We start from the raw sequence: 27,627 nt of genomic DNA on the forward strand, positions 1-27,627 counted from the left end.
TATCCCAGTGCTTAGTACAGTGCCTGGCACATAGTGAGAATAAACACCATACCATAAACACCATAAAATACCATACCATATAAATAAATACCATAAAAATACTCTAAAAAAAATTACAAATGCTACTGATTGATTTAACTTGTATTCCATGTATCGGGAGTCCCATGTGGCGTAGGAACTGCATCCGATAATATCATCCTGAATCTACCCTAGCACTTAGCACATTGTGTGACCCATAGGAAGTACTTAGTAAAGGTCATCAGAATTATATTTTAGACCTGGCTGGCCTAGGGGTTCTGCCCACCCTTTCTGATCGGCTGAAGCTTGGGGCCAAGAGGGCCCCAACTACATTTCACCATAAGGGTTGAAGCACTTGGGTCCAGTCAATCGTATTTATTAAGCGCTCACTGAGTGTAGATCATTGTACTAAGCGCTTGGGAGAGCACAACGGAACCAAATAACAGATTCTCTGCCCACAACGAGCTTACAGTCTATAGGGGGAGACAGACATTAATAGAAATAAATTACACTGGTTGGACCCCCGAGAGAAGAGGGATAACCGACCTCGGGAGGGATGACGCAAGACATACCTCTGAACTGGTAGGGGGAGAGAGTCCATGTAGTTGCTTCCTTGGAAAGTCATCGCTATCCCAGTCTGGAATGGGGCCTGCCCATAGGCTGGTTCCTGAAAAGAAAGAAAAATGGTGGTTAGTGGGAATTTGTGGGAGAGCTGGGAAGAACCAAAGAACCATGGGATTAAGGGGATAGGAGAGTCACCTCCTAAAGCCATTCTCTCTGTTGATCCCAGCCACCAGGCATGGAGCTGGAAAAGGATTCCTGGATCATCTGGTCCAATTCCTCCCCACCCCATTTTTTAATGGTATTTGTAAAGCACGTACTATGTGTCAAACACTGTTCTAAGTGCTGGGGTAGATACAAGTTAATTAGGTTGGACCCAAGCCCTATTCCTTATAAGGCTCACAGTCTAAATAGGAGGGAGGACAGGAGAACTCAGTCATAGAGGATTGAAGTGACCTGCCCAAGGTCACACAGAATCCAGGTCCTCTGACTCCCAGGCCCGTGCTCTTTCCACTAGGCTGTACTACTTCTCTATTTACTCACCCCTTTATTTGCCTCTCCATCAGGCCCACGGAAATTATGTATATATCCATAATTTATATTAAAATCTGTCTCCCTCTCTGGATGGTAAGCTCACTGTGGATAGGGAAGGTGTCTACCAACTCTGTTCTATTATATGCTCCCAAGCCCTTAATACAGTGCCTGGCACGCAGTAAGTGCTCAATAAAAAAAGATTGATTGATTGGTGCTGAAGTGTCCTCCAGCTCAACCCCTGCAGATGAACTGCCTGAATATTGTTGGGATCAGAAGCCTCAACCTCAGACCTAAGGTACCCTGAGTCATCCAGGATTTCTGCACTGAACAGATCAGCATTGTTTCATTCAATACAATGGGCGCGTGCATGCTTTGAGGATCTTGGTTCAGTCTTCAGGCCCACACCCCTGTCTTCCCAACAATAATACCCGACCCATTCACGCCGGTTCCGTGATGACTTCGATCCCGTATTTCTGCTCCTGAGCCCTGCCCTAGCCCCCACGTTCTAACCAGATAGAGTCAGAAGCGCTCCACAACTCCTCACAACCACACAGCCCCCAAGGGTGCACCTGGTAATCAGCCATCTCAGGGACCCGTTCTGAATTTAGACATTACCTTTCCCCCAGGACCATGTTCTAGAATGCTGCTAGAATGCTGAAATTTATGAAATGCTTTCTATAAGCCCAGCACTGAGGAATTATCTAGTATTTTCCTCAGTGCTGGGCTTATAGAAAGCATTTCTGACAGGGAATCAGACACCATCCCTGTCCCACAGTCTGATAAGGAGGAAGAACAGGTATTTCATCCCCATTTCATCAGCGAGGGAACTGAGGCCCAGAGAATTTAAGTGATTTGGCTGAGGCCATACAGTAGGCAAGTGATGTAAACAGGATTAGAACCCAGGTCTCCCGATTCCTGGCCCTGTATTCTTTCCACTACTCCACTCTGTTTCTCTAGGCAGTCCACTTTTGTGCCAGGTTGGGGTTACTTCTGGTAGAAAGAGCTTGGGCCTTGGAATCAGAGGATTTGATTATATAAACAAAACCATTAAGGGGGAAGTGGGGCTCTTTATCTTAAGCCACTCGGTATGGAAAACTGGCACTCTATCACTCACCTTGGAATAATGGCTAGTGACATGCTGAGACAGTAACATAGCACATTACCAAATGACAAAGTGTAAAAGCTTAACAATAAACTTTTTAAAACGAACCACTGGAGGAACAGCTCAAGCAGGAAACTCAAATTGCTTATGTTATGAAGGAATCTCCAAACCAAAGCAAGGCTGAACATTAATGAGCCAAAGTCACAAGACCTGGGTTTCAATCCCGGCTCTGCTCCTTGCCTGCTGGGTGACCCTGGACAAGTCACTTATCTGTGCTTCAGATTCTTCAGTGGTAAAATGGGGATTAAATACCCATTCTCCTTCCCCATTAGACTGTGAGGCTCTTGTTAGTTGTGCTATTTAAGTGTTTACTATGTGCCAAGCACTGCAATAGATACAAGATGATCAGTTTAGATGTCTCTGTTCCATATTCTGACAATGAGGCTCATATTTTTATCAGATGGGAGAACAGGGATTTAAACCTCATTTTACCATTAAAGAAACAGGTCCAAAGAAGTGAAGTGGCTTGCCTAAGGTCACACAGCAGACAAGTGGCAGAGCCAGGATTAGAGTCACCTTGCCCACTCCTTCCTCACCACTCTCCTGCAACAGCGTAGCCCACACACTTCGCTCCTCTCATGCTAAAGTCCTCATTGGACCTCCATCTCCTCTATCTCACTGAAGACCTTTCGCCCACGTCCTGCCTCTGGCCTGGAACACCCTCCCTCCTCTTATCTGACAGACAATTACTCTGCCCTTCTTCAAAGGCTTTACTGAAGGCATATCTCCTTCAACAGGCCTTCCCAAGCTAAGTCCTCTTTTCCTTTTCTTCAGCTCCTTTCTGCATTTCCTTGTCTTGCTCCCTTTCTTCATCTCCCCCCCGCCGCCCAGCCCCACTGCACCTACATACATTTCTGTCATTTATACTAATGTCTGTCACCTTTTCCAGACTGTAAGCTTGTTACGGGCAGGGAATGTCTGTTATATCGTACTCTCCCAAGTGCTTAGTACAATGCTCTGCACACAGTAAGCACACAGTAAATACAAATGACTCACTGATCTGGCTGAAACAGGAGTACAGCCTCAAATTGCTCAACAAACACAGCTCAGCTGCTAGGAGTAGTGGGGCACGCAGGGGAAGGAAAAGGGTAGGGATATGGAGGAGTATTCATATGCACCGACACTAGGCAAAGGAAGGTCAATTCCTCCCAGGCCTCTGAGTCCCTGGGTTAATGGATTCCCTTGTCTGAGTAAATAAAAGCATTATGATCAGGGATTTGAACCAATAATCTAGGATGCTACTAGCCCTCTCATAAAACTTGCTGCTTTTGCTGAAAGAATTCTTCTCCCTTTATAAAATTTGGGCCCGAATAGATGGACGGGAGATGGAGTTGCAAAGGGAATGGGGAAAAGCATTTGTGGTTTAACCGATCCCGAATCTTGTGATTAAGTGAAAATTGGCTTTTCTTGGTCTGGGCCTCTTTGTATTAAAACAAGATGTAAACAAGAGAAATCCAGAAAGGGAATGCAAAGGTTGGTTGGTGTTTTGAAAGTAATTCCACAGCATCCTGGACCGTTTTAGGGACAGTGCTGCCTGGAAGCAGGAGATAATATAGGTGGACAGGTCCCCTAGGATTTTAGGATCTTATGCCTCTCCTTCTGAACATGGAATACTAAAGAGCTTGTCTCAGATGACCTGCTTTCTGGCTCTTTAATTTCACAGGATACTCCTTTCCCAACTCTCATTAATGGACAAAAGCCAAGAGTCCTTCCCCCGCGCATGGTGGGCGGGGACTATGTTTATTGTTGTACCCTCCCCAAGCGCTTAGTACAGTGCTCTGCACACAGTAAATGTCCAATAAATATGACTGACTGAACTCCGTTCACTTCCCCTACTCCCTCTCCTTTCTGCATCATCTATGCACTTGGATCTGTACCTTTAAGCACCTGATATCCACCCTACCCTCAGTCCCACAGCATTTACGTTCATATCCATAATTTAGTATCTATGTCCCCCTCTACACTGTAAGCTCCTTGCAGGCAGGGAAAGTGTCTACCAATTCTGTTATATTATACTCTCCTAAGCACTTAGTACAGAGTGTGACATACAGTTAGCACTCACTAAATATCATTGACTGAGAAAGGATGGGAAGAAGTCAGAGGTTTTCAGGAATCTCTCAGTCCTGCTGTAACTTCTCCTGACTTTGAATGTGCTCATTCTTTACAGTCAACTTCCGATAAAACTGATAGCCACTACCCTCAGAGGCATTATGTGGGAAGTATAATGACCATAAATTACCTTGATCTGATTAAAAGAGCAATGATAAATTTAAAGGTCATGAGGCTAAACAAATGATCAGTTTAATTATTAGTCACTGGTCCTTGTGTCGCCAGGAGCAGAGCTCAGAGCCTCGGGAAAGAAGGGAGACATCTTACAGAGTTAGCAGAGGACAGAATTGGGATTCCAGTGTTCCTTTTGAAAAAATAAGCTGAAAACACAGACTTATTTCAGGCCCAGTCCCACGCTCACGTCCAACCAAAACACACTGCTCTAGACAGACCATTATAGATCTGTTGTTTCTAGTTCAAAGGAAAGGAGGAGGAAAACAGAGTTGTTTTGGGGGATTTTTCTTGGCAGTGCACCACCAGCTCCACCACTTGTCTGCTGAGTGACCTTGGGCAAGTCGCTGTACTTCTCTGTACCTCAGTTCTCTCATCTGGAAAATGGGGTTTAAGAATGTGAACAGCATGTGGGACAGGGTCTGTGTCCAACCTGATTAACTTGAATCTACCCCAGCGCTTAGAACAGTGCCTGGCACATAGTAAGTACTTAATACCATTAAAAAAAACCCTCAGAATTCCTCTTCTGTTTTCTACTTTAGTAAGAGCAAAACACAAATGGGAACCTGACTGTAAGCCCACTGAAAGCAGAAAATGTGTCTACCAACTATGTTATATTGTGCTCTCCCAAGTGCTTAGTAGAGTGTTCTGCATGCAATAAGCACTCATTAAAGATGACTGATTGCTTGATCCCCTAAATTAAATAATTGCATTTAAGTGCTTACTCTGTGCCAGGCACTGTACTAAGCACTGGGTGGAAACAAGCAAATCAGGTTGGATACTGTCCCTATACCATGTGGGGCTCACACTCTCAATCCTCATTTTACAGACGAGGTAACTGAGGCAGAGAGAAGTAAAGTCATTTGCCCAAGGTCACACAGCAGATAAGTGGTGGAGCAGGGATTAGAACTCATGACCTTCTGACTCCCAAGCCCATGTGGAGGGGAGAGAGGCAAGGTTCCCACTAAGCAGCAGCTAGATGGGGGGCAGAGGGAAGGAATGCAAGTCTGCTGAATCGTGACCCAGGTGTCACACACATCCAATCCTGGAACATAGTAAGCGCTTAACAAATACCATTATTATTATCCAATCACCTCCTAACTCAAGCCTGAACAGAAGCACTAGACAAGCCCAGTCATGTGATGACAGGCACGTTATACCCCCTCAACTGCCACTCCGGCACATAATAATAATGTTGGTATTTGTTAAGCGCTTACTATGTGCCGAGCACTGTTCTAAACGCTGGGGTAGACACAGGGGAATCAGGTGGTCCCACGTGGGGCTCACAGTCTTAATCCCCATTTTACAGATGAGGTAACAGGCACAGAGAAGTTAAGTGACTTGCCCTCAGTCACACAGCTGACAAGTGGCCGAGCCGGGATTCAAACCCACGACCTCTGACTCCAAAGCCCGGGCTCTTTCCACTGAGCCACGCTGGCACATCACTGCAACCAAACCACCGGTCTTTCCCCACTCCTCAAACCCCTGAAATGCTGCCCATTTTTTTCCACATTAAGCAGACACTCTGCACCATCGACTTTTAGGTACTCAGTCAGCTCTCATCCTTCCCCTGCTACTTATTAGAGAAGCAGCATAGCCTAGTACAGGTCCGGGAGTCAGAGGACCTGGGTTCTAAGCTCCGCTCCTCCACTTGCCTGCTGGATGACCTTGGGCAAGTCACAACCTCACTGAGCTTCAGTTCTCTCATTCACAATTTCTGTTTCCCCTCCTACTTAGACTATAAACCCTTGATGACTATGTATCTACCCCAGCACCTAGTGCAGTGTTTGGCACATAGTAAGCACTTAGCAAAAACCACAATCATTATTATTATCCCTCTCCTATTATACCCAAGTTTTCACCCTTTCCAAGCCAACCTATTCTTTCTTTTTTTTATAATGTCTTAATTGCTTACTATGTGCCAGGGACTGTACTAAGCACTGGGGTAGGTACAATTTAATCAAGATAGACACAATGTCCCACATGGGGCTCACAGTCTTGATCCCCATTTTACAGATGAGATAACTGAGGCACAGAAAAGTGAAGTGACTTTCCCAAGGCCTCACAGTAGACAACCAGTAGAGCCGGGATTAGAGCCCAGATCCTTCTGACTCCCAGGTCCATGCTCTTTCCAATGGCCATGTCGCTTCTGCCTCATTTTGTTCTCACTGCTAAAAACTCTTGTTCATGCCCTCCCTCCTACCTCAAACTCCTTCCTCTTTCATATCCAGCAGATCATTGCTCTTCCTATCTTCAAAGCCTTTCTGAAGTCGCACCTCCTCCAAGGTGCCTTCCCTGACTAACCTCTCATCTCCTCACCTTAGTGCCACTCATCACTTGAGTACTCACCCACCTGTTCCCCTCTCTCCCCCCCCAGCACTAGTACTATTTATGCATATATCTTTAAACTCTACTGCTTCCCCTACATGAAGTTTATTTCTGCCTCCCCAACTAAACTGTAAACTCCAGGAGGACAAGGATCAAGTCTACCATTGTACTCCCCAAGTGCTTAATATAGTTCCCAGCACATAGTCGGGAGCTGCATAAATATAATTGACTGATTGAGCTCTCAACAATCTACTAAAGCAGCAGTTTCTGGGATTCATTCAATTGAATTTGAGTGATTACTGTGTGCAAAGTACTGTATTAAGCGCTTAGGGGAGGACAACATAACAATAATGTTATTTGTTGTGTGATGTGGGCAAGTCACTTCACTTCTCCGTGCCTCAGTTCCCTCATCTGTAAAATGGGGGTGAAGACTGTGAGCCTCATGTGGGACAACCTCATTCCCCTGGATCTACCCCAGTGCTTAGAACAGTGCTCTGCATATAGTAAGCACTCAACAAATACCAACAACAAACAAACCAAAAACTCTACTGGCCAAGAATCCCCCCTGGCCAGTAGAGTCCTAGCTTTAATGCACGTGAATATAGTTCCCCCTTCTTCCTCCTTCCCAGCCCCCACTACACACACACACACACACACACACATCCCCACAAAACTTCCCCTTCTCACCTTGCAAGACTCCCAGTCTTCAGTTTTCCGTTTGGGAAATATTCCCCCCAGCTCATCCATTTTGGAAGGTGTTCCTGACTTGCGTTCAGTTTTAATCATTTCCATTCCCCGAGCCCGTGGAACTGGAAGGTCTCTCCGGCCATCCCCATGCACTCACAGTTTCCAAGTTTCCCTGGATGACCCCAAGATTCATTCATCACAGCTGTGAGTCCTTGGCCTAGCTGGGCCTGGAGTTTCCAAAGACTGAGTTGATTCCTAGTTCAGAGCTCAAGTGGTGAGGTTTGGCACTTTCAATCCCATTAACCCTCGGGGGAGTTTACTCAGACCTAAAGCAGGAGGCTTTGAAGTGGAGTGAAATCTGATAGCAAAAGAGGAAACAAACACTGATAATCTCCACCTGCCTGAGGCATCGCAGCTGGGGTCCGTGCACATCAGCTGGGCCCTTACCTGTCCACAAAACTGGCCCCAGAGAATTATTTTCACTGAAAATAACCTAACTACAACAACTGCGGTATTTGTTAAGCACTTACTATATGCCGAGTGCTGCAGTAGATACAAGTTTATCGAGTTAGACATGGCCCTTGTCCCTCATGGAGCTTACAATATAAGAAGATGGGAGAAGAGATAGTTAATGCCAATTTTACAGAGGAGGAAACAGACACAGAGCAGAGAAGTGGCTTGCCCCCTACATGAGACTCAAGAATATAATGAACACTGTGCGTTAGAACTCTTAAGAATTCCCCGTTTGGGACTAATAACTCAACCAATAGGCTGGAGAAGACGTTGAGGTTCAAACAAGTTCAACTTGCCTAGGGAAAACAGGAAAATCCACAAGTTCTACAATCAGTGACCCCATGGAGAAGATGGATTCATTCATTCATTCAATTGTATTTATTGAGTGTTTACTGTGTGCAGAGCACCCTACTAAGCGCCTGGAAAGTACAATTTGGCCACAGAGAGAGGCAATTCCTATCAGGTCTCACCTCTGCACAAGAGAAGTAGCGTGCCTTAGTGGAAAGAGCACGGGCTTGGGAGTCAGAGGACATGGGTTCTAATTCCCGGTCCACCACTTGTCTGCTATGTGACCATGGGCAAGTCACTTCACTTTTCTGTGCCTCAGTTACCTCAGCTGTAAAATGGAGATTAAATGTGTGAGCCCCTTGTGGGACAACCTGATTACCCTGTATCTACCCCAGCGCTTAAAACATTGCTTGGCACATAGTAAGCGCTTAACAAATGCCATAACTATTATTATTATGGCATCAGTCTGCTGGGGCTTAAATGGCATGGAAGCTAGGGAAATCCTAGACATGGGGATTGCCAAACCAACAGGACTACAACCTCTAGACTGTAAACTTGTTGTGGGCAGGGCATGTATCTGTTATATTGTTTTTTGTATTCTCTCAAAAGCTAAGCACAGTGCTCTGCACACAGTAAGCACACAATAAATACAAATGACTAGCTAGCCCCACCACCCATGGAGAGTTGGCCAACTTACCCCCTGACACTGTCCACAGGTAAGAGCACCAAAGCTATTTGTCCTCTCTCCCTTTTCCTTCCTGCATTTCCCAACAGTCTAGAGTTTGGTTTTTCATCCCCAACTATGGGAGTCCAAACCTTGTCCCTCTTACACCAAAGAGAATATGGTTCTGTGCACCCGTGGTTGTGTGTTCCCAAACCAGCTCTGCCATTTATCTGCTGTGTGACCTTGGGCAAGTCACCTCACTTCTCCAGGTCCCTCATCTGTAAAATGGGGATTGAAACCGTGAACCCCACATGGGACAGGGATTGGGTCCAATCCGATTCGCTTGTTTCCACCCCAGTGCTTAGTACAATGCCTGACACATAGTAAACTGCTTACCAAATATCACTATTGTTATTTTTATTACAGAAGTGGCATGGCATAGTGGATAGAGCAAGGGCCTGGGAGTCAGAAGGTCGTATTTTCGTATCCCAGCTCCCACACTTGTCTGCTGTGTGAGCTTGGGCAAGTCACTTCACTTCTCTGGGCCTTAGTTCTCTCATCTGAATAATGGGGATTGAGACTGTGAGCCCCTTGTGGGACAGTACTGTGTCCAACCCAATTTGCTTGTATCCATCCCAGCACTTAGTACAGTGCCTGGATCATAGTAAGTGTTTAAAAAGTACCATAATAGTGGCTGGTCTTTACTCAAATGAAGAATTCTCTGCTCTGGCTCAGGGTGGCTCCTTACTGGCACCCAATGGCCACCCCGAGACCTGCATAATCCATAAATCCGGTATTCCCTGGATTTCCTGGAATGCGGCAATCTAGGATCACCTGTTCGGCCTAGGGCAAGAGCCTGGGTCCAGGGAAAGACTTCCATGGGGCCGATTAAACCCCATTTCATGCTGTATGGTGGAGGGGCATTGGGCATTTCAGGTTACAACATCGCTAAAATCCACACCGTCCTCTCCATCCAAACTATCACATTCATGCAAACACTTATCCTATCCCGCCTTAATTATTGTATCAACCTCCTTGCTGACCTCTCTACCTCCTGCCTCACCCCACTCTAGTAGTCCATACTTCACTCTACTGCCTGGATCATTTTCCTTCAAAAACATTCACGCCATGTTTCCCCACTCCTCCAGAAACTCCAGTGGCTGCTCATCCACCTGCGCAAACAAAAACTCCTCATCACTGGCTTCAAAGCAGTCCATCACCTTGCCCCATCCTACCTCACCTTGCTACTTTCCTAGTACAACCAAGCCCGCACACTTTGCTTTTCTAACGTTAACCGTCTCGCTGTGCCTCAATCTCATCTAGCTCACTGCCAACCTCTCACCCATATCCTACCTCTGGTTTGGAATGCCTTCCGTCCTCATATCAGACAGATTATTCTCCTCTACTTCAAAGTCTTATTGAAGGTACTTCTCCTCCAAGAAGCCTTCCCCAACTAAGCCTCTCCTCTTCTCCCACTCCCTTCTGTGCCGCCCTGGCTCGTTCCCCTCATTCATCCTCCCAGCACATATGTATATATCTGTACTTTATGTATTTAATTATGTATATATTAATGTCTGTCTACCCCTCTGGACTATGAACTCGTTGTGGGCAGGGAATGTGCTTAAGTACAGTACTTTACATACAGTAAGCAGTCAATAAATATGACTGAAAGAACGAACAAGTATGGCTTAGTGGTAGAGCACGGGCCTTGGAGTCAGAAGGACCTGGATTCTAAACCCAGCTCCATCACATATCTGCTATGTGACCTCGGGCAAGTCACTGAACCTCTCTGTGCCTCAGTTACCTCATCTGTATATTGGAGATTAAGTATGTGAGCCCCATGTGGGGCAGGGACTGTGTCCTTCCTGATTAACTTGTATCTACCCCAGCGCTTAGAATGGTGCATGGCACATAGTAAGCCCTTAACTGCTGTATGACCTTGGGCAAGTCACTTCACTTCTCTGTGTCTCAATTCCCTCATCTGTGATATGGGGATGGAGACTGTGAACCCCATGTAGGACAAGGCCTGTGTCCAACCCAATTTGCTTGTACCCAGCCCAGCGCTTAGTACAGTGCTTGGCACATAGTAAATGCTTAATAATAATCATGCTATTTGTTAAATGCTGGACAAATACCACAGTTGATATTACCAAGTAGCATTTTTAGTAGATAAATAATCTCATGCTTGTTTTTAGTCCAGAAATATGCAGAACACACAGATAATCTAAGGTGCTCGAGAGCAAGGTTGGTACCTACAAGCTCTAGTGAATTCTCCCCAGTGCTCAGTACAGTGCTCCATACACAGTAGGCACTCAGTAAATATGATTGATTGATAGGACCAAACAGTCGTCGTTCCTCGGGACCAACTACAGGACTAGGGGTCATTAGAGGATGCTGTTATGGTTAGGACTGCTTCAGGGAATGAAAAATAAACGAAGCAGGGAAGGAGCATGACCTAGTGGAAAAAGTACAGACTTCGGAATCAGAGGACCTGGGTTCTAATTCCAGCTTTGCCAATTGCTTGCTGTGTAACCTTGGGCAATTCCCCTAACTTCTCTTTGCCTCAAGTTTCTCAACCGTAAAATAGGGATTTAAATACGTGTTCTCATTCATTCAATAGTATTTACTGAGCGCTTACTATGTGCAGAGCACTGTACTAAGAGCTTGGAATGTACAAATGGGCAACAGATAGAGACAGTCCCTGCCCTTTGACGGGCTTACAGTCTAATCCTTCCTACTTAGACTGTGAACCCCATGAACAACAGGGACAGTGTCCAACCTAATTAATCTGTACTTATCCCAGCTTTTAGAACAGTGTTTAACACAAAATGTTTAACAAATACTATATTAAGAAAAAAAAGAATAATAGTATCTGGATTCTTAGCACCCAGTTTCCTGATGAACAACAGACAGGCTTAGCGAGGTTTTCTCTCCAGTCTCTCCTTGGTTTGTTTTTGTTATTGTTGTTGTTCTTTTGTTTTTTGTTTTTTTCATTTTGTTTTGGTATTTTTAAGTGCTATGTTCCAGGCACTGTAGTAGGTACTGGGGTAGATACAAAATACTCGGATTGTACACGGTCCCTGTCCCACAAAGAGCTCACAGTCTTAATCCCCATTTTACCAATTAAGTACCTGAGGCACAGAGAAGTGAAGAAACTTGTCCTTCATATAAGTCATACAGCAGGTACATAGCAGAACTAGGATTAAAATTCAGGTCATCTGGCTCCCAGGCCCATGCTCTTTCCACTAGGCCATGCCGTTTCCCCCGTGCCTCAAAAACAGGAAGGGATCCTGATAGGTCAGCTCCACCATATTGACGGAAGCAGAGAGAGAGAGTGGGTACAGACTCCAAAACTCCCAGCAAACTTGGGAGCCAGAAAAATGTCCCAGAAGCTGAATCTCCCAGACCAAGACTGCCTAGACTTCACTGTTCTTTTCTTCCCTAGAAGAAAATAAGTTGACTAATTGAGACTCTTGTTTCCTTCCCCTCCATCCACCCATCATTCCACTTTCCCTCCAGTTCTCCGTCCTTGTCCTTCCCCTCCTCATCCTCCTTTCCCTCTTCCTCCTCTCCCTCCTCTTTCTACTTCACTTGGTCCTCTCTGCCCTCTCCTCCTCCTCTTCCATTTCCTTATCTTTATCTTTTTTTAATTTAACGGTATTCATTAAGCACTTACTATTTTCCAGGCACTGAACTAAGCATTGGGGTAGATTCAAAATAACCAGGTTGGACACAGTCCATATCCCACATGGGGCTCACAGTCTTAATCTCCATTTTACAGATAAGGAAACTGAGGTATGGAGAAGTTAAGTGACTTGCCCATGGTCACAAAGAAGACACGTGGCAGAGTCAGAAGACTCAGGTCTTCTGACGCCCAGGCCTGTGCTGTTTTCACTAGGCCATAGTGCTCTTCCCCCACCTCCTCTTTCTCTTCTCCCAACTCCTTCTCTCATATGTATCTGTCAACAGTCTCCTCTCTCCCTTTTCATTTGTAGTTCGCAAGCCCCCCAAGGGGCAGGGACCATGTCTAATTCCCACCTGTGTATTCTTTCCCAGTGATTAGTATAGTGCTCTGCAGAAAGTAAACTCAGAATAAATAATTTAATTACTACTAATAATAATGATAATAATGTTGGTATTCGTTAAGCGCTTACTATGTGCCGAGCACTGTTCTAAGCGCTGGGGTAGACACAGGGGAATCAGGTTGTCCCACGTGGGGCTCACAGTCTTAATCCCCATTTTACAGATGAGGGAACTGAGGCACAGAGAAGTTAAGTGACTTGCCCAAAGTCACACAGCTGACAAGTGGCAGAGCTGGGATTCGAACTCATGAGCCCTGACTCCAAAGCCCGGGCTCTTTCCACTGAGCCACGCTGCTTCTCTGCTTCTACTAACATTACCACTAGTCTCTCCTCTTCTCCCTCTTCCTCTCTCTCCTTTCTCTACTCCCCCTCCTCCTCTTTCTTCTCCCTACTTCTCCTATTCCTTCTCCCTCTCTTCTTCCTCTCCTCCCCTCCCTCTCCTCTTCCTCCTCAAACTCCCTCTCCCCCTCAACCTCCCTCTCCCCTTCCTCCCCATCCTTCTCCTTCACCTCCTCCCTCTCTTCCCTCTCCTCATCCTCCCCCTAGTTCTTTTCCTCCTTCCTCTCCTCCCTCTCCTTCTGCTCCTCATCCTCCTCCTCCCCTTCTTGCTCCTCTCTTTCCCTGGGTCAAGCGTGAATCAGAATCAGGCTACCACAGGTGGGGAGAGGTAAAGCGAGGGGTCAAGGATACGGAGCCACCTGTCCGCCTGTCCCTGAGCATGGAGAGAAGCCAAAGCTCCGTCAACAGGAAGGCCACCCTCCGGCTGGCAGACAGCATCGATTCCTGCCGGGGTGAAGAAGGGGGGGACCCGGAGTGGGCCCCTCCCCAGCAGGAGGAGATTTAAACGGCTCTTGTTGGGTCATTAGCCGTGAAGCCGAGAAACAAATGCGCCATATTTCACGAGCACCCTTCCTTCCCTCTCGGCTGCGGGAGGGAGGTAATTTACAAGAAGGAGGACTTGAAGCCTTAAGTGCTTATGACTTAATTCAGCCGGCGGTATTGATGGCTCCATTTAGATGATTCCATTTTCTACCTTCCAACGCATTAAAGCCGTGACATACTCACATCCATTTGGCTAATGATCCACTGCAGCTCCCCAAGTAAATGACAGCTATTTACAGTAAATTATTCAATTAGAGAGAGGGGAGGGAAAATTCCACCTTCCATTGTTTGACACGGAAAAATCGGAGCGCGCCAATAGGCCAGGTGGGCCGGCTAACCTCGCCACTCTCGGCGGGGCCTGCGGTAGCCAGACACTTGGGCTGTCAGCATCTGCTCCAGACTATCAATCCGGTGGGAGGTGTTTAAATAGTGGCAGCTCGAGGGAAACTCCAGGCCTGGCCAAGCCCCCACTGGAGGGGGAAGAGAGAGCGGGGCACAGGTGAGTTCTCATCCTCACAGGAAAGATTAAAAGGACCCCTCGGTGAGGGTTGGGGGGGGGGGGGAGGGACCAAGAGAAGGGAGGAGGAATTATCGGTTGCCTCTCCATCCCGCACCTCTTCCCAAGGCACAGGACCGGCTGCGCTGAGAGTTCGGAGAGCCCAGCGGAATGAGCACAGAACCGGGAGTCGTGGGTTCAGATCCAGATCTGCCACTTACCTGCTGGGTGGCCTTGGGCAAGACACTTCTCCAACTCTCCGTTTCCTCATCTGTAAAACAGGAATTTTCTCCCCTTCTAGACTGTACGCTCCCTGTGGGCAGAGAACCTGTCCACCAACGTTGTTGTAGTGCACTTTTCCGAGCACTTAGTACAGTGCTCTGTACAAAGTAAGCACTCAATAAATACCACTGATTAATCGATTGATTGATAGGGATAAAATACTTGCTCCTACCGTCGAGCCCTGGCCCACGTCCTACTTCTGACCTGGAATACCCTCCCTCCTTACATCCACCAAACTAGCTCACTTCCCCCTTTCAAAGCCCTACTGAGAGCTCACCTCATCCAGGAGGCCTTCCCAGACTGATCCCTTCTTTTCCTCTGCTCCTCCCCCCTCCCCATCGCCCCTACTCCTTCCCTCTGCTCTACCCCCCTCCCCACCCTATGACACTTGTGTATATATGTACATATTTATTATTCTATTTATTTTAATTATGTATATGTCCATAATTCTATTTATTTATTTTGATGCTATTGATGCCTGTCTACTTGTTTCGTTGCTTGTTTCCCCTCTTCTAGACTGTGAGCCCACTGTTAGGTAGGAATCGTCTGTTGTCGAATTGTACTTTCCAAGCACTTAATACAGTGTTCTGCACACAGTACACACTCAGTAAATATGATTGAATAACACTGTAAAGCCCATTTTGTACAGGGACTGTCTCTGATTTGTTTATATTTTATCTATCCCAGAACTAAGCGCAGTGCTTGCCAGATAGTAAGCACTTAAATACTGCCATTATTGCTTATTATTATTATTTACTTCTGCCTGACTCTGCCCCCAACACTCTTGGTGGGAGTAGTTACAGTAGTAATGGTAGTTATGGAAAGACTACTCTACTGAAAGACTACTGAGTGCATGCACTCCGAGTACTTGGGAAGTTCAGCATAAGTATTATCATTATTATTTGGTATTTGTTAAGCGCTTACCATGTGTCAAGCACTTTGCTAAGCGCTAGGATAGATACAAGTGAAGCAGGTCAGACACTGTCCCTGTCCCACATGGGACTCACAGTGTAAGCAGGAGGGAGAACAGGTACCGAATCCCTATTTTACAGTGGAGGAAACTGAGGTCCAGAGAAGTGAAATGACTTGCCCTCACAGCAGGCAAGTGGCAGAGCTGGGATTAGAACTCAGGTCCTCTGACTCCCAGGCCCGTGCTCTTTCCACTAGGCCACACTGCTCCTCAAGTACAAGACATATTCACGGATGACAAATAGTTTACACCCTAACGGAGAAGCAGCGTGGCTCGGTGGAAAGAGCACGGGCTTTGGAGTCAGAGGTCATGGGTTCGAATCCCAGCTCTGCCACTTGTCAGCTGTGTGACTGTGGGCAAGTCACTTAACTTCTCTGTGCCTCAGTTCCCTCATCTGTAAAATGGGGATTAAGACTGAGCGCCACGTGGGATGACCTGATTCCCCTGTGTCTACCCCAGCGCTTAGAACAGTGCTCTGCACATAGGAAATACTTAAATACCAACATTATTATTATTATTATTATTATTAATAGTTTGAAAGCAGTCCACCACCTTTCCCCCTCCTACCTTATCTCTCTACTCTCCTTCTACAACCCAGTCTGCATACTTCTCTCCTCTAGTGCTTACCTCACTGTGACTCGAATTCACCTTTCTCACTGCTATATTGATGTCTGTCTCCCTCCCTTTTGACTGTAAGCTCATGGGCAGGTAATGTGTCTGGTTATTGTTGTATTGTACTCTCCCAAGTGCTTAGTACAGTGCTCTGCACACAGTAAGTGCTCAATAAATACCACTGAATGAATGCATAATGAACAAGTGACCTCCTACATCCTCATCTCTGCATGGCAGGCAGTGCCTCAGATGCAGGGCTTGGAGAGCTGGTATTTTGAGGAGACTATCCCCATCAGGGTTCAGTCCCTAGCTGGTGGTTCAGCTGGAAGAATCGCCCCTCCTGAAGCATCGCGTCAGAAACTGCCTTCTCATCCTGGGGGAGCAGGCCACAGGATCCAAAATCAGACCTCAGCACTACAAGACCCTACGAGAGCCAGAAATCTGGAGTTCGACCTCCACGTTTCTTTTTTTTTATAGTATTTGTTAAGCACTATGTGCGAGACAGTATATTAAGCACTGGAGTAGATACAAGCTAATCAGGTTGGACAGAGTCCATGTACCATAAGGAGCTCACAGTCAATAGATCAAGTGTAATTGCTGAGGGCTTATGGTGTGCAGAGCACTGTATTAAGCATGAGGCAGAGTAAAATGCACCTTAATCCCCTTTTTCTACATGTGGTAACTGAGGCCCAGAGAAGTGAAGTGACTTGCCCAAGATGACACAGTTGGCAAGTGTCAGAGGTAAGATTAAAACCCAGGTCCTTCTGATTCCCTGGCCTGTGCTCTAGCCCTGACGCATCTTGCTGCTCCAACTAACATCAGCTTGAATGAACCCCTAAATCACAGCAACCGAAACTCTGCCAAGTGCAAGCCAGACTGGAAGTGAGTCTTGGCCTACTGGAAGTAAACCAAGACAGATTTCTGAGAGGTTCGACCCTAAGGGTACCTGGGAATCGTAGTCCTAACAACTGGGGACGACTACACGTGCAAAACCTAGCAGTGGTACAAGAGAACTCTCTGAGTTCGAAGCCCCTTTCAATTTGACCTAGTCTCTGCTCCAATCTTGGGTCTCCCAAGCTCCCTGGCAGCGTTATCTACTTTCCCAAGTTCACAGCACCCAAAATGTCCTAAATGCCCATTCTTTCTCCAACCTCCTTAATGATAACGATCTGATTATCCTATATGTATCTACCTCCAGCTTTTAGTGTCGTGTATGGCGTGCTTAATAAATGTCACGATCAAAACGATCATTATCACTGAAGTTAGAAGCCCCAGAGTGTCATCTGGACTTGACCCAACTTGAACATAAGTATTCACTACAAGTGCCCTGGTCTCAGTAAGCGCTCAATTAATTCCACTGATAGATTGATCAATTGATTGACCTGACATGGCTGAGTTTGACTTTGTGTTGGTGTGATCCACATTCATTCAATCGTATTTATTGAGCACTTAGTGTGTGCAAAGCACTGTACCAAGCGCTTGTGCCCCTGGCCCTGGCTCAAAATGGCAAAGTGGCTACAGATACACTCCCCTAAAGTGCAAGACAGAAACATGTGGACATGTATGGCTCCCCCAGCATGCTACATACGGTCCTTGCCCTAGTTCCTTTCAGAGACACCATTCTCAAAACTAGGAAATTAAGGCAAAATCTTTGAGGATTTTCCCAATAGTACTTTAATCACTGGAAAGTTGGGGAAGACATAACCTGAGAAGGGGGGGAAAGTTAGGCAGCAAGTGGCCTCCAAAGAGCCAGATCCCATCGGCTCCTAGCTAAGCTCCATCTTATGTAATCGTGGAGGGAGGAGTTGGAAAGGAAGGAAGGGAAGGAGGGAGGCAGAGAGGAAGAAAGGGAGGAAAGGAGGGTGATGGGCTAACCTCCGATCTTTGATGTACACCATTCAGATTCCCAAAGTAGAGCCCATCCCACTACTCACCCAAGAGCACCCAGCCCGATCCTGTACCATCACAGAAGGCATAATTGGCAGTGAGGAACTGAGGCAGTGGTGGTACTGCGAAGAGCTCTCTCTGGACTAATCTTTGGCGTTTTGTGAGACAGAGAGTGGGGGTGGGCTGAAAGTGTAGGAGGGGGAGAGAGCAAGGGGGAGAAAGCAAGCCAACCTTCCAGCCCCTTGTCTTCCAAATCAGGACCTGACTGTCCAGGTTTCTGTCTTCTCCTCTCCTTCCATTTGGGGGGCTTTCTCTACCCCTGAAGGGACTCACATCCCAGGCGTGATTTTATATGGTCATGCCTCTCCCCAGTCTCACCCCTCCTAACTCTGTTATGTCTTGTGTCACGTCGCTCATTTTCGCCCCCGTCTACTCCCAGCTCTGCTCTACACAGTGCCTCCCTTGTTCCCCGACCCCTCCGAGCCTCAACCCAATCGTCAGCCACCTCTCACCCCAGAGAGAGACGCAACGGGGTCTGGAGAAGCAACGTGACCTAGTGGAAAGAGCACAAGACTGAAAGTCAGAGGACCTGGATTCTAATCCCCACTCTGCCAACTGTTTGCTGCCTGAACTTGGGCAAGTCACTTATCTTCTCTGTGTCGCAGTTACCTCATCTGTAAAATGGGAGTTAAATCCTCCTTCCTTCAATTTAGACCGGGAGCCCCATGTGGGACAGGAAGTGTATCCAACCTGATAAACTTGTATCTACTCCAAAGTTTAGAACAGTGCGTGACACACAGTACGGGCTTAACAAATACCACAGAGAAAAAAAAGGTGGGCCTGTCTGTCCTGATTGGGCCATTTTCTAGCCATCTGGAAGTTTCTGGAGATCCAGTTCGCAGTCTGATCAGCCTGCCTAGAGCAGAGACTCTTCAGTCCGTTAACCCACAGTCCATCTGCACTCACCATCTCCAGGAAGCAGTTCATTCTGATTGATCGAGCCAAAACCCGCCCGGAGCCTCAGCCTTACCTGACCAACAGAAAATGTCTTGTTCCCTATACAAACCCAACACCTCATCTCTAGTCAGAGCCCTCCCATCTCCACCCCTTTCTCACATGGAAGAGGAATCCTGGACTAAGGAAGGTGCTTGGTGACATAGGAAGACCTGTAGACTAAAAACTCCTTGTAGGCGGGGAACCTATAAAGCAACTTTGTTCTATTGTACTCTCTCAAGTGTTTAGTACAGTGCTCTGCACACAGTAAGGGCTGGGCATTACCACTGACTGATTGATTGGAAGGGAATGTTCACTGATGTGGAAATATCTGTAGACTATAAGAAGTTCCTTGTGGGCAGCAAATAAGTCTACCTGCACTTTCCCAAAGTGCTTAGTACCGTGCTCCGCACTCAGTAAGGGCTCAACAAACACAACTGACTGATTGGAAGATGATGCTCATTGATACGGGAAGACCTATAGACTATAAGCTCCTTAAGGGCAGGGAACATGTCCGCTAAATCTGTTGTACTGGACTCTCCCAAATGCTTAGTACAGTGCTTTGCACACAGTAAAGGCTAAAGAAATACCATTAGCTGATTAATTGATTCGAAGGAGTTGCTGGTTGCTGTGGCTTTTGCTTGGAGCAGGGCGAGATGGGCTGAATAAATCCCCAAGTGAAATGGTCAGAGCTACATTTAACCCCCAAAAGAGTATATCTATCCATTTTTTTAATCAATCACCACCATTTCCCTATTCTAGTCATTACCACTCAACTGGTCCATACTAATAAAAATAATAATAATTGTGGTATTTATTAAGTTTTCTCTGTGCCCAGCACTGTACTGAACACCAAGGTAGGTACAATGTAATCAGATCAGATCAGACCCAGTCCCTCTTCCATACGCGATACATAGTCTCAGAGGGAGGAGAACAGGCATATCTCCTCCACTTTACACGTGAGAAAACTAAGACCCAGAAAAATGAAATGATTTGCCCAAGGTCTCACAGGCAAGTGGCAGAGCTATAGTTAGAACCCAAGTCTCCAGACTCCCAGTTCTGCATTCTTCCCCCTAGGCCTCTCTGCCTCTAAGTCCAGGTCGCACAAACCCAACTGTGCCCCCTAAAATGTCCCCCAAATGAGGTCTACCGTATGAAAAGCCACTATCTGCCTCCTTGGTAATTCATTCATTCATTCAATAGTATTTATTGAGCACTTTCTATGTGGAGAGCACAGTACTAAGCGCTTGGAATGTACAATTCAGCAACAGATTGCGATAATCCCTCCCCAATGACGGGCTCAGAGTCTAAATGGGGGAGACAGCAAAGCAAAACGGAACAAAACAAAAACAAGACATCATCATCAAGATAAATAGAATCGAGGGGATGTACACCTCATTAAGAAAATTAATAGGGTAATAAATAATATATACAAATGAGCACAGTGTTGAGGGGAGGGGGGAGAAGCAGAGGGTGAAGGGAGAGGGGTGAGGAGGGGGAGCAGAGAGAAAGGGGGGCTCAGTCTGGGAAGGCCTCTTGGAGGAGGTGAGCTCTCAGTAGGGCTTTGAAGAGGGGAAGAGAGTCAGTTTGGCAGACTTGAGGAGGAAGGGCATTCCGGGACAGCGGTAGGACGTAGGCCAAGGGTCGACGACGGGATAGGCACCGATAGACGGTGAGGAGGTGAGTGGCAGAGGAGCGGAGTGTACGGGGTGGGCAGTAGAAAGAGAGATGGGAGGTGAGGTAGGAGGAGGCAAGGTGATGGTGAGCTCTGAAGCCAAGAGTGAGGAGGTTTTGTTTCGTGCGAAGGTTGATAGGCAACCACTGGAGGGTTTTGAGGAGGGGAGTGACATGCCCAGGGCGTTTCTGTAGGAAGATGATCCGGGCAGCGGAATGAAGAATAGACTGGAGTGGGGAGAGACAGGAGGAAGGGAGATCCGAAAGGAGGCCGACACAACAATCCAGTTGGGATATTATGAGAGCTTGTGCCAGCATGATCACCGTTTGGATGGAGAGGAAAGGGCAGATCCGCAGCCAGAGCGTGTTTGGTCAACACTGATGATGATGGCAGAGTGGCATAGTGAGTTCATATCAATCACTTCAATAATGACTCATTATTTCAATCTTCCTGTGTGCAGAGGACAGTACTAAGTGCTTGGGAGAGTATAATATAATGGAATTGGTTATTTTGAAATTGAGATACATGTTTCCTGCCTAAAGATAGGTTATATTCTGGAGAATGGAGATCCAGTTAGGGTGGTGGGGAGGCAGTTTAAGGCAGTTTAGAGAAGCACTGGCCTTGGAGTCAGAACATAGGTTCTAATCCCAGCTCTGCTACTTGTCAGCTGTGTGACTTTGGGCAAGTCACTTCACTTCTCTGAGTCTCAGTTACCTCATCTGTATAATGGGGATTGAGAATGTGAGCCCCACCTGTGTCAGGGCCTGTCCCCCACCCGATCTGTACCCACCCCAGCACTTAGTATAATGTCTGGCACAAAGTGAGTGCTTAACAAATACCATTATTATGATAATTATTACAGACCAAAAGCACTAGAATAACTGGGAATTCTGCCCCTCAAGCCCCCTAACTCCCCTGGCCCTCACAAGGCAGAGCCACTGATAGACACGTACTGTGCATTAGGCACTGCTATAAGCACTGGGGTAGATACAAGCTAGTTGGACACAGTCCATGTCCCAGATGGGGCTCACAGTCTTCATCCTCATTTTACAGATGAGATAACTGAGGCACAGAGACGTGAAGCTATTTATTGAGTTCTTTCTGTGGGTAAAGCTTTGGGCTTAGCAAAATACGGCACGGTAGAGTGGGTAGACATGATCCCTGCCCACAAATGGTTTACAGTCTACAATAATGATCTTGCTCATGTCCATTATTTCATATTTCCAATGAAAAAAGTTGGGAATATATCAGTGTCTGTCTTCCCCGTTAGAGGGTAAGCTCCCTATGGGTAGGAAATGTGACTGTGTTTTCTGCTGCACTTTCCCAAGCACTAAGTACAGTGGATTGCACCCAATAGACACTCAATAAGTAGCAATATCATAATAATCATCATCATGGTTTTTGTTAAACAGTTACCATGTGCCAAGCACTGTACAATGCGCTGGGATAGATACAAGATAATCATATCAGACCCAATCTCTGTCCCATATAGGGCTCACATCTAAAAGGGAGGGAGGAAAAACATTAAATCCCCATTTTTCAGATGAGGAAACTGAGGCAGCTGCTAGACAATAAACTCACTATGGGCAGGGAATGTGTCTGCTAATTTATCTTGTATTGTACTCTCCCAAGTGCTTAGAACAGTACTCTGCACATAGTAAGCACTCACTAAATACCCCTGATGGATTGATTGATTGATTAAGGAGTCTTTAACTGGAACCTCTTAGCTGGCAGGTACGATACATGTTTCAAACTCCATCTTGTGGTACTCTCCCTCTCCCCTCATCCTCTCTCTCCTAACAGGGGCCTAAGAGAGAAGTGAAAATACCACATGCATGCCGATACAGACACACACACACGCACGCCAAATCTCTTTTCGTATTTCATTTTCTACAAAACTGCCCAGCCTACTCCTTTCCCGATTTTCAGAGCAGCAATCAATTTTCAACCACAATGAGCCTTGGTCAAATTCCAACTCAGACCACAGTCCATTCTGCCCTTATTCACGGAAACATTAGCCAGTCACACACTGAAACATTTGCCTTCTGCAGGCCTGGCACCTCCACCCACTCTGTCTCTTGGTCTCTGGATCATCTCAAGGAGAGCCACCCTCCTGCTGTTTGTGGTAAACCAGGCTGGTCAGCCTGCTGCCAAGGTGTCCCCAAAAGACGCTTGAGAAGCAGCGTGGCTCAGTGGAAAAAGCCCAGGCTTGGGAGTCAGAGTTCATGGGTTCGAATCCCGGCTCCGCCACTTGGCAGCTGTGTGACTCCGGGCAAGTCACTTCACTTCTCTGTGCCTCAGTTACCTCATCTGTAAAATGGGGATTAATGTGAGCCTCACATGGGACAACCTGATCACCCTGTACCTACCCCAGTGCTTAGAACAGTGCTCTGCACATAGTAAGCGCTTAACCAATACCAACAATATTATTATTCTCCCCCCAGAGCTTCTCCCACCGTGCTTCACTGCTGGGTTCTAATCCAATCCCAGTCACTTGCCTGCTAGATGACCTTAGATGCGTGTCACTTAACCTCTCTGGGACTCGGTTTCTTCATCTGTAAAAAATTCATTCATTCATTCAATAGTATTTATTGAGCGCTTACTATGTGCAGAGCACTGCACTAAGCGCTTGGAATGTACAAATCGGCAACAGATAGAGACAGTCCCTGCCCACTGATGGGCTTACAGTCTAATCGGGGGGAGACAGACGGACAAAAACAATATAAGATACCTGTACTCCCTCCTACTACAATTGCAAGCCCCATGTGGGACAGGGATTGCATCTAACTTGATTATCTTATATCTATCCCAGTGCTTAGCACAGTGCTTATATCTGACAATCATTATTATTGTCATTATCATTCATCTTCAAATCATTTGTCTTCCCTGCTTGCTTCCCATCCGTGTCAGCTCACCACAGTCAATCGGTGGCATTTATTGAGCACTTACCGTATGCAGAGCACTGTACGTGTTCACTAGTTCATGCTGCTGCTAAGGAACAAGAGGTAGATCAGCAAATTTTCTTCAGATCTTTAGTGCTTAGTAAATATCATTTCTACTACTATCACTGCAGAGAGATTGACTACTTTCCCCTCATTCTCGATGCCCCTTTGTCTTTTAAACAAGTAGGACTGCAAAGGTTCAAGGAAAAATCAATTCTTGCCAATAATTAGGAAGCTTCCCTGATCGCTACGATCCACCCTCCTGAACATCAGAGGTGAAACTTTCAGTCCCAAATCCCCAAGGGACGATCCAGTTTCTCTAATCTATGGAGTCTCAGTGGGCTTATTCAGAAGGGGCTCGGGGCTCCTAAAATTCAAGGCCACCCAGTGGGGACCACAAGGGAAATTTAGAGAAGCAGCATGGCCTAGTGGAAAGAGCAGGGGACTGGGAGTCAGAGGACCTGGTTTCTAATCCCAGCTCTGCCCCTCATCTGCTGTGTGACCTCGGGAAAGTTGTCACAAGCCCCCCAGTTGGTACCAACCAGAACCTTCCTGGACCAGGAGAGCTTCAGTGACACATAGTAGAGTTCAAACCACACCTCTGATAACCAAGTTACTAAGGTAAGTTTTTTACTTAGTTATACCAGCTTGCAAGGGAGCAACACATACACACACCAACTCACTCCACTCCACCAGGGTCCAAATACCAGTCTGTAGCCAAAGGAACCCATTCTGTTAGTGCTTCTTTCTGCTTTCAAGTGCTGCTCTCCTGCTACTTCTATGCTTGCTTCTCCCAGCATCTCAGCCTACCTCCGTACCGCTCTCTGTGTATATCTCCAGCTGCCCCCTCTCTAATCAACACCACCGCCTTTTATTCTGCCTTAAGTATCACAGCTGTGGCAATGTTTCTAACTCCTGATTGGCCCAGGCCTTTTACTGGGTAGAACAGGGGGAGAAAGCCAGGCCTCCCTCTCTCTATGCTCCACCTCCACAAGCCAGCAATCACCTGTCTCAGGTAGAGCCCATCAGTGGCTTCACAAAATCTCTTCCTTGTTGTTGTTCACAGGATCACAGTCACTCACTAAAATGGTAGCTTACGGTGGGCTCACCATAAAAGTCACTTAGCTTCTCTGTGTCGCATCGTAAAATGGGGATTTGAGATTGTGAGCCCCATGTGGGATAGTGACTACGTCCAATCTGATTACACTGAACCCCCCGGAGGGCTTAGAACAATGCCAAGCACAGTAGTAAGCATTTAACAAATACCTTAAAAGAAAAATGGACTCTGTCCAACCTAATTATCTTGTATCCTAGTGCTTAGAACCGTGCCTGGCACATAGTAAGCTTAACAAATACCATAAAAATGGACTCTGTCCAACCTGATTATCTTGTACCTTTTCTCAGTGCTCAAAACAGTGCTTGGGACATAGTAAACATTTAACAAATACCATAAAAAAAAGTGTAATCAGGTTTTACTTTGGGGCTACCCTCAGTAGTTAGCAGAGAGGGCCCCAGATAAGAAGGATGTTTTCAAATCTCACTGGTCAGTCAATCTTATCTATTGAACGCCTACTGGGAGCAGAAAGATATACTAAACTCTCAGAGTTGGGTGGAGGAAGGGGGACAAATCCTTGGCCTCAAGGATCTTCCAATCTAGCAGAAACCCAATAAAGGCAATGTCCCTGAGGGAAGGACATCAAATGAGCAAGTTGCCAAAGCAAGCAAACCCGAATTCCTGTGCCTTCAAGACTGCAAAAAACCATATGCCTCTTAATACTTTATGATTCATGCTTCCAGTTAGCCTCTGTAATTCATTAAACACAATGGGAATTGCAAGACAGAGATACCAAAAAAAAAAAGCAGAATGCAATTCATCAGGCAGCTTCATTCTAATGAGCTTATGGGGCAATCAAGAGAGGAAGCCAGAGTTTCTGGAGCAATAGTGGAGAGGAGTTTACTCTATCCACACCTTCCCCTCCTCCCCCCAACTCCCACCCCGCCAAACACATTGAGAAGCAGCACGGCCTGACTCCAAGGTCCTGGGTTCTAATTCCGGCTCTGCCAATTGTCTACTGTGTGACCTTGGACAAGTCACTTCACTTCTCTGTGCTTCAGTTACCTCGTCTGTAAAACGAGAATTAATACCATAAGCCCCAACTGGGACAGCGACTGTGATCAATCTGATTAGCTTGTATCTACCCAGTGCCCGGTGCCTGGCACTAAAAAATACCATTAAAAAAACAAAACACGCTCTCCCTTTTAGCTCTTCAACTCCTCGGAATCCGGGTGTCTCTCCCCACTCTCTCCAAACGGAGACATGATAGGGCTGCATTCACTCTCAAACCGGCAGAGTAGCATTTCCTTCCTTCTTCTGAATGCCTCTATTCTTCTCCTGAAAGTTTCAGAGGTGCCAGACGACTGGGTTTCTTTCCTCCCCTTAGCCACTTGTTTTTTTCTCCCCTTTATTATTTCGATCTATCACTGTCGAGGTACCCGGTTGCTTCTGACTTCAAATAAAAACTTTATCCCATAGGGACCTTTAGAAATTACAATACTGTTTTCCCTGGGAAAATTGATTAAACCCCTTCCGACAATATTAAAAACAATAAAGCAATTTATGTCTGAGTCGTTCTAGGTTTTAATCTGAGCAGGCACACACACACACACACACATACACTCACAGAGTGAATAAAAGTGAACTTCCGGGCCCTTTTTATGGGAGAATCACAAAGGGAAAATGCCAGATAAATGAGATAAATACATCCCCGACTGGCAAGAATCGGGCCTTATATGTTTTTTTTTTAGAGTACCGTGGGTTTCAAAGATCCCAGGATGTTTTGCACCACTGCCTCAAACTGCAGTCTCAGAAGCAGCTCACAATTAGCCAAACTGGCCCAGATGTGAGTTTTTGGGGGGGGGGGGGGAGCAATCTCAGACCTCATTCATTCATTGAATCGTATTTATTGACCACTTACTGTGTGCAGAGCACTGTACTAAGCGCTTGGAAAGTACAATACAGCTCAGTTGGCCTTGGGTCCCTTCAAAGGAATCAATCAGTGGCATTGAGTGCTTACTATGTGCTGAGCACTGTACTAAGCGCTTGGGACAGTGCAATACAACAGACTGAACTGGCTCTTTCTGCATCCCTCCCGCAGGTCAGAGCTAAGAAGAAACCATAATGGCACTTGTCAAGAATTTGCAGTACAGAGAAGAGGCTCTGTCACTTGTCAGCTGAGTGACTGTGGACAAGTCACTTAACTTCTCTGTGCCTCAGTTACCTCATCTGTAAAATGGGGAGTAAGACTGTGAGCCCCATGTGGGACAACCTGATTCCCCTGTGTCTACCGCAGCGCTTAGAACAGTGCTCTGCACATAGTAAGCGCTTAACAAATACCAACATCATTAGAAGAGCTCTGCTGTTGGTCTAGGGGGAAGACCCCGATTCAGAAGGACCTGTGTTCTAGTTCCGGCTCTGCCACTTGTCTGCTGGGTGATCTAGGGCAAGTCATTTAACTTCTCTGTGCCTCAGTTACCTCACCGGTTAAATGGGGATGAATTCTGTGAGCCCCATATGGGACATGGACAACCTAATTAGTTGTATCTACCCCAGCGCTTCCCTCTCAGGGTCAGAGCTGGAGAGTTTTCAGGACTCTACCGGTTTCCGCTACAGGAGGGAGAGTCAAGCAGAGGCCTACCCATTCCATTCCTAGGTTGGCCAGTGACTAGCCAATGGAAGGCAATCTGCTACTGATCAAAACTCACCCATGCTGG

At 46.5% G+C, this 27,627-nt stretch overlaps 1 protein-coding gene and 1 non-coding gene across 5 annotated transcripts in view; one reads left to right on the forward strand and one right to left on the reverse strand.

The window, feature by feature from the left end:
* Window positions 1–27,627, reverse strand: part of INSC (INSC spindle orientation adaptor protein) — a 158,360-nt gene that overhangs the window by 103,484 nt on the left and 27,249 nt on the right. For 2 of the 4 annotated variants that reach the window (XM_029059348.2, XM_029059350.2), the window contains exon 2: window positions 591–685. In XM_029059348.2, coding sequence (XP_028915181.1) covers window positions 591–643 — 53 coding nt within the window. In that variant the 5' untranslated portion in view covers window positions 644–685. Of the gene's footprint in view, window positions 1–590; window positions 686–7,570; window positions 7,719–24,539; window positions 24,695–27,627 lie in introns of those variants that run through there. The other 2 variants (XM_029059342.2, XM_029059341.2) reach the window with 2 other exon arrangements.
* Window positions 27,471–27,608, forward strand: LOC114810492. Its single transcript, XR_003758191.1, has one exon. It is a non-coding gene; the product is annotated as a small nucleolar RNA SNORA7 (small nucleolar RNA).

This window comes from Ornithorhynchus anatinus, chromosome 3 (genome assembly GCF_004115215.2).
Source record: "Ornithorhynchus anatinus isolate Pmale09 chromosome 3, mOrnAna1.pri.v4, whole genome shotgun sequence".
NCBI classification, from domain to species: Eukaryota; Metazoa; Chordata; class Mammalia; order Monotremata; family Ornithorhynchidae; genus Ornithorhynchus; species Ornithorhynchus anatinus.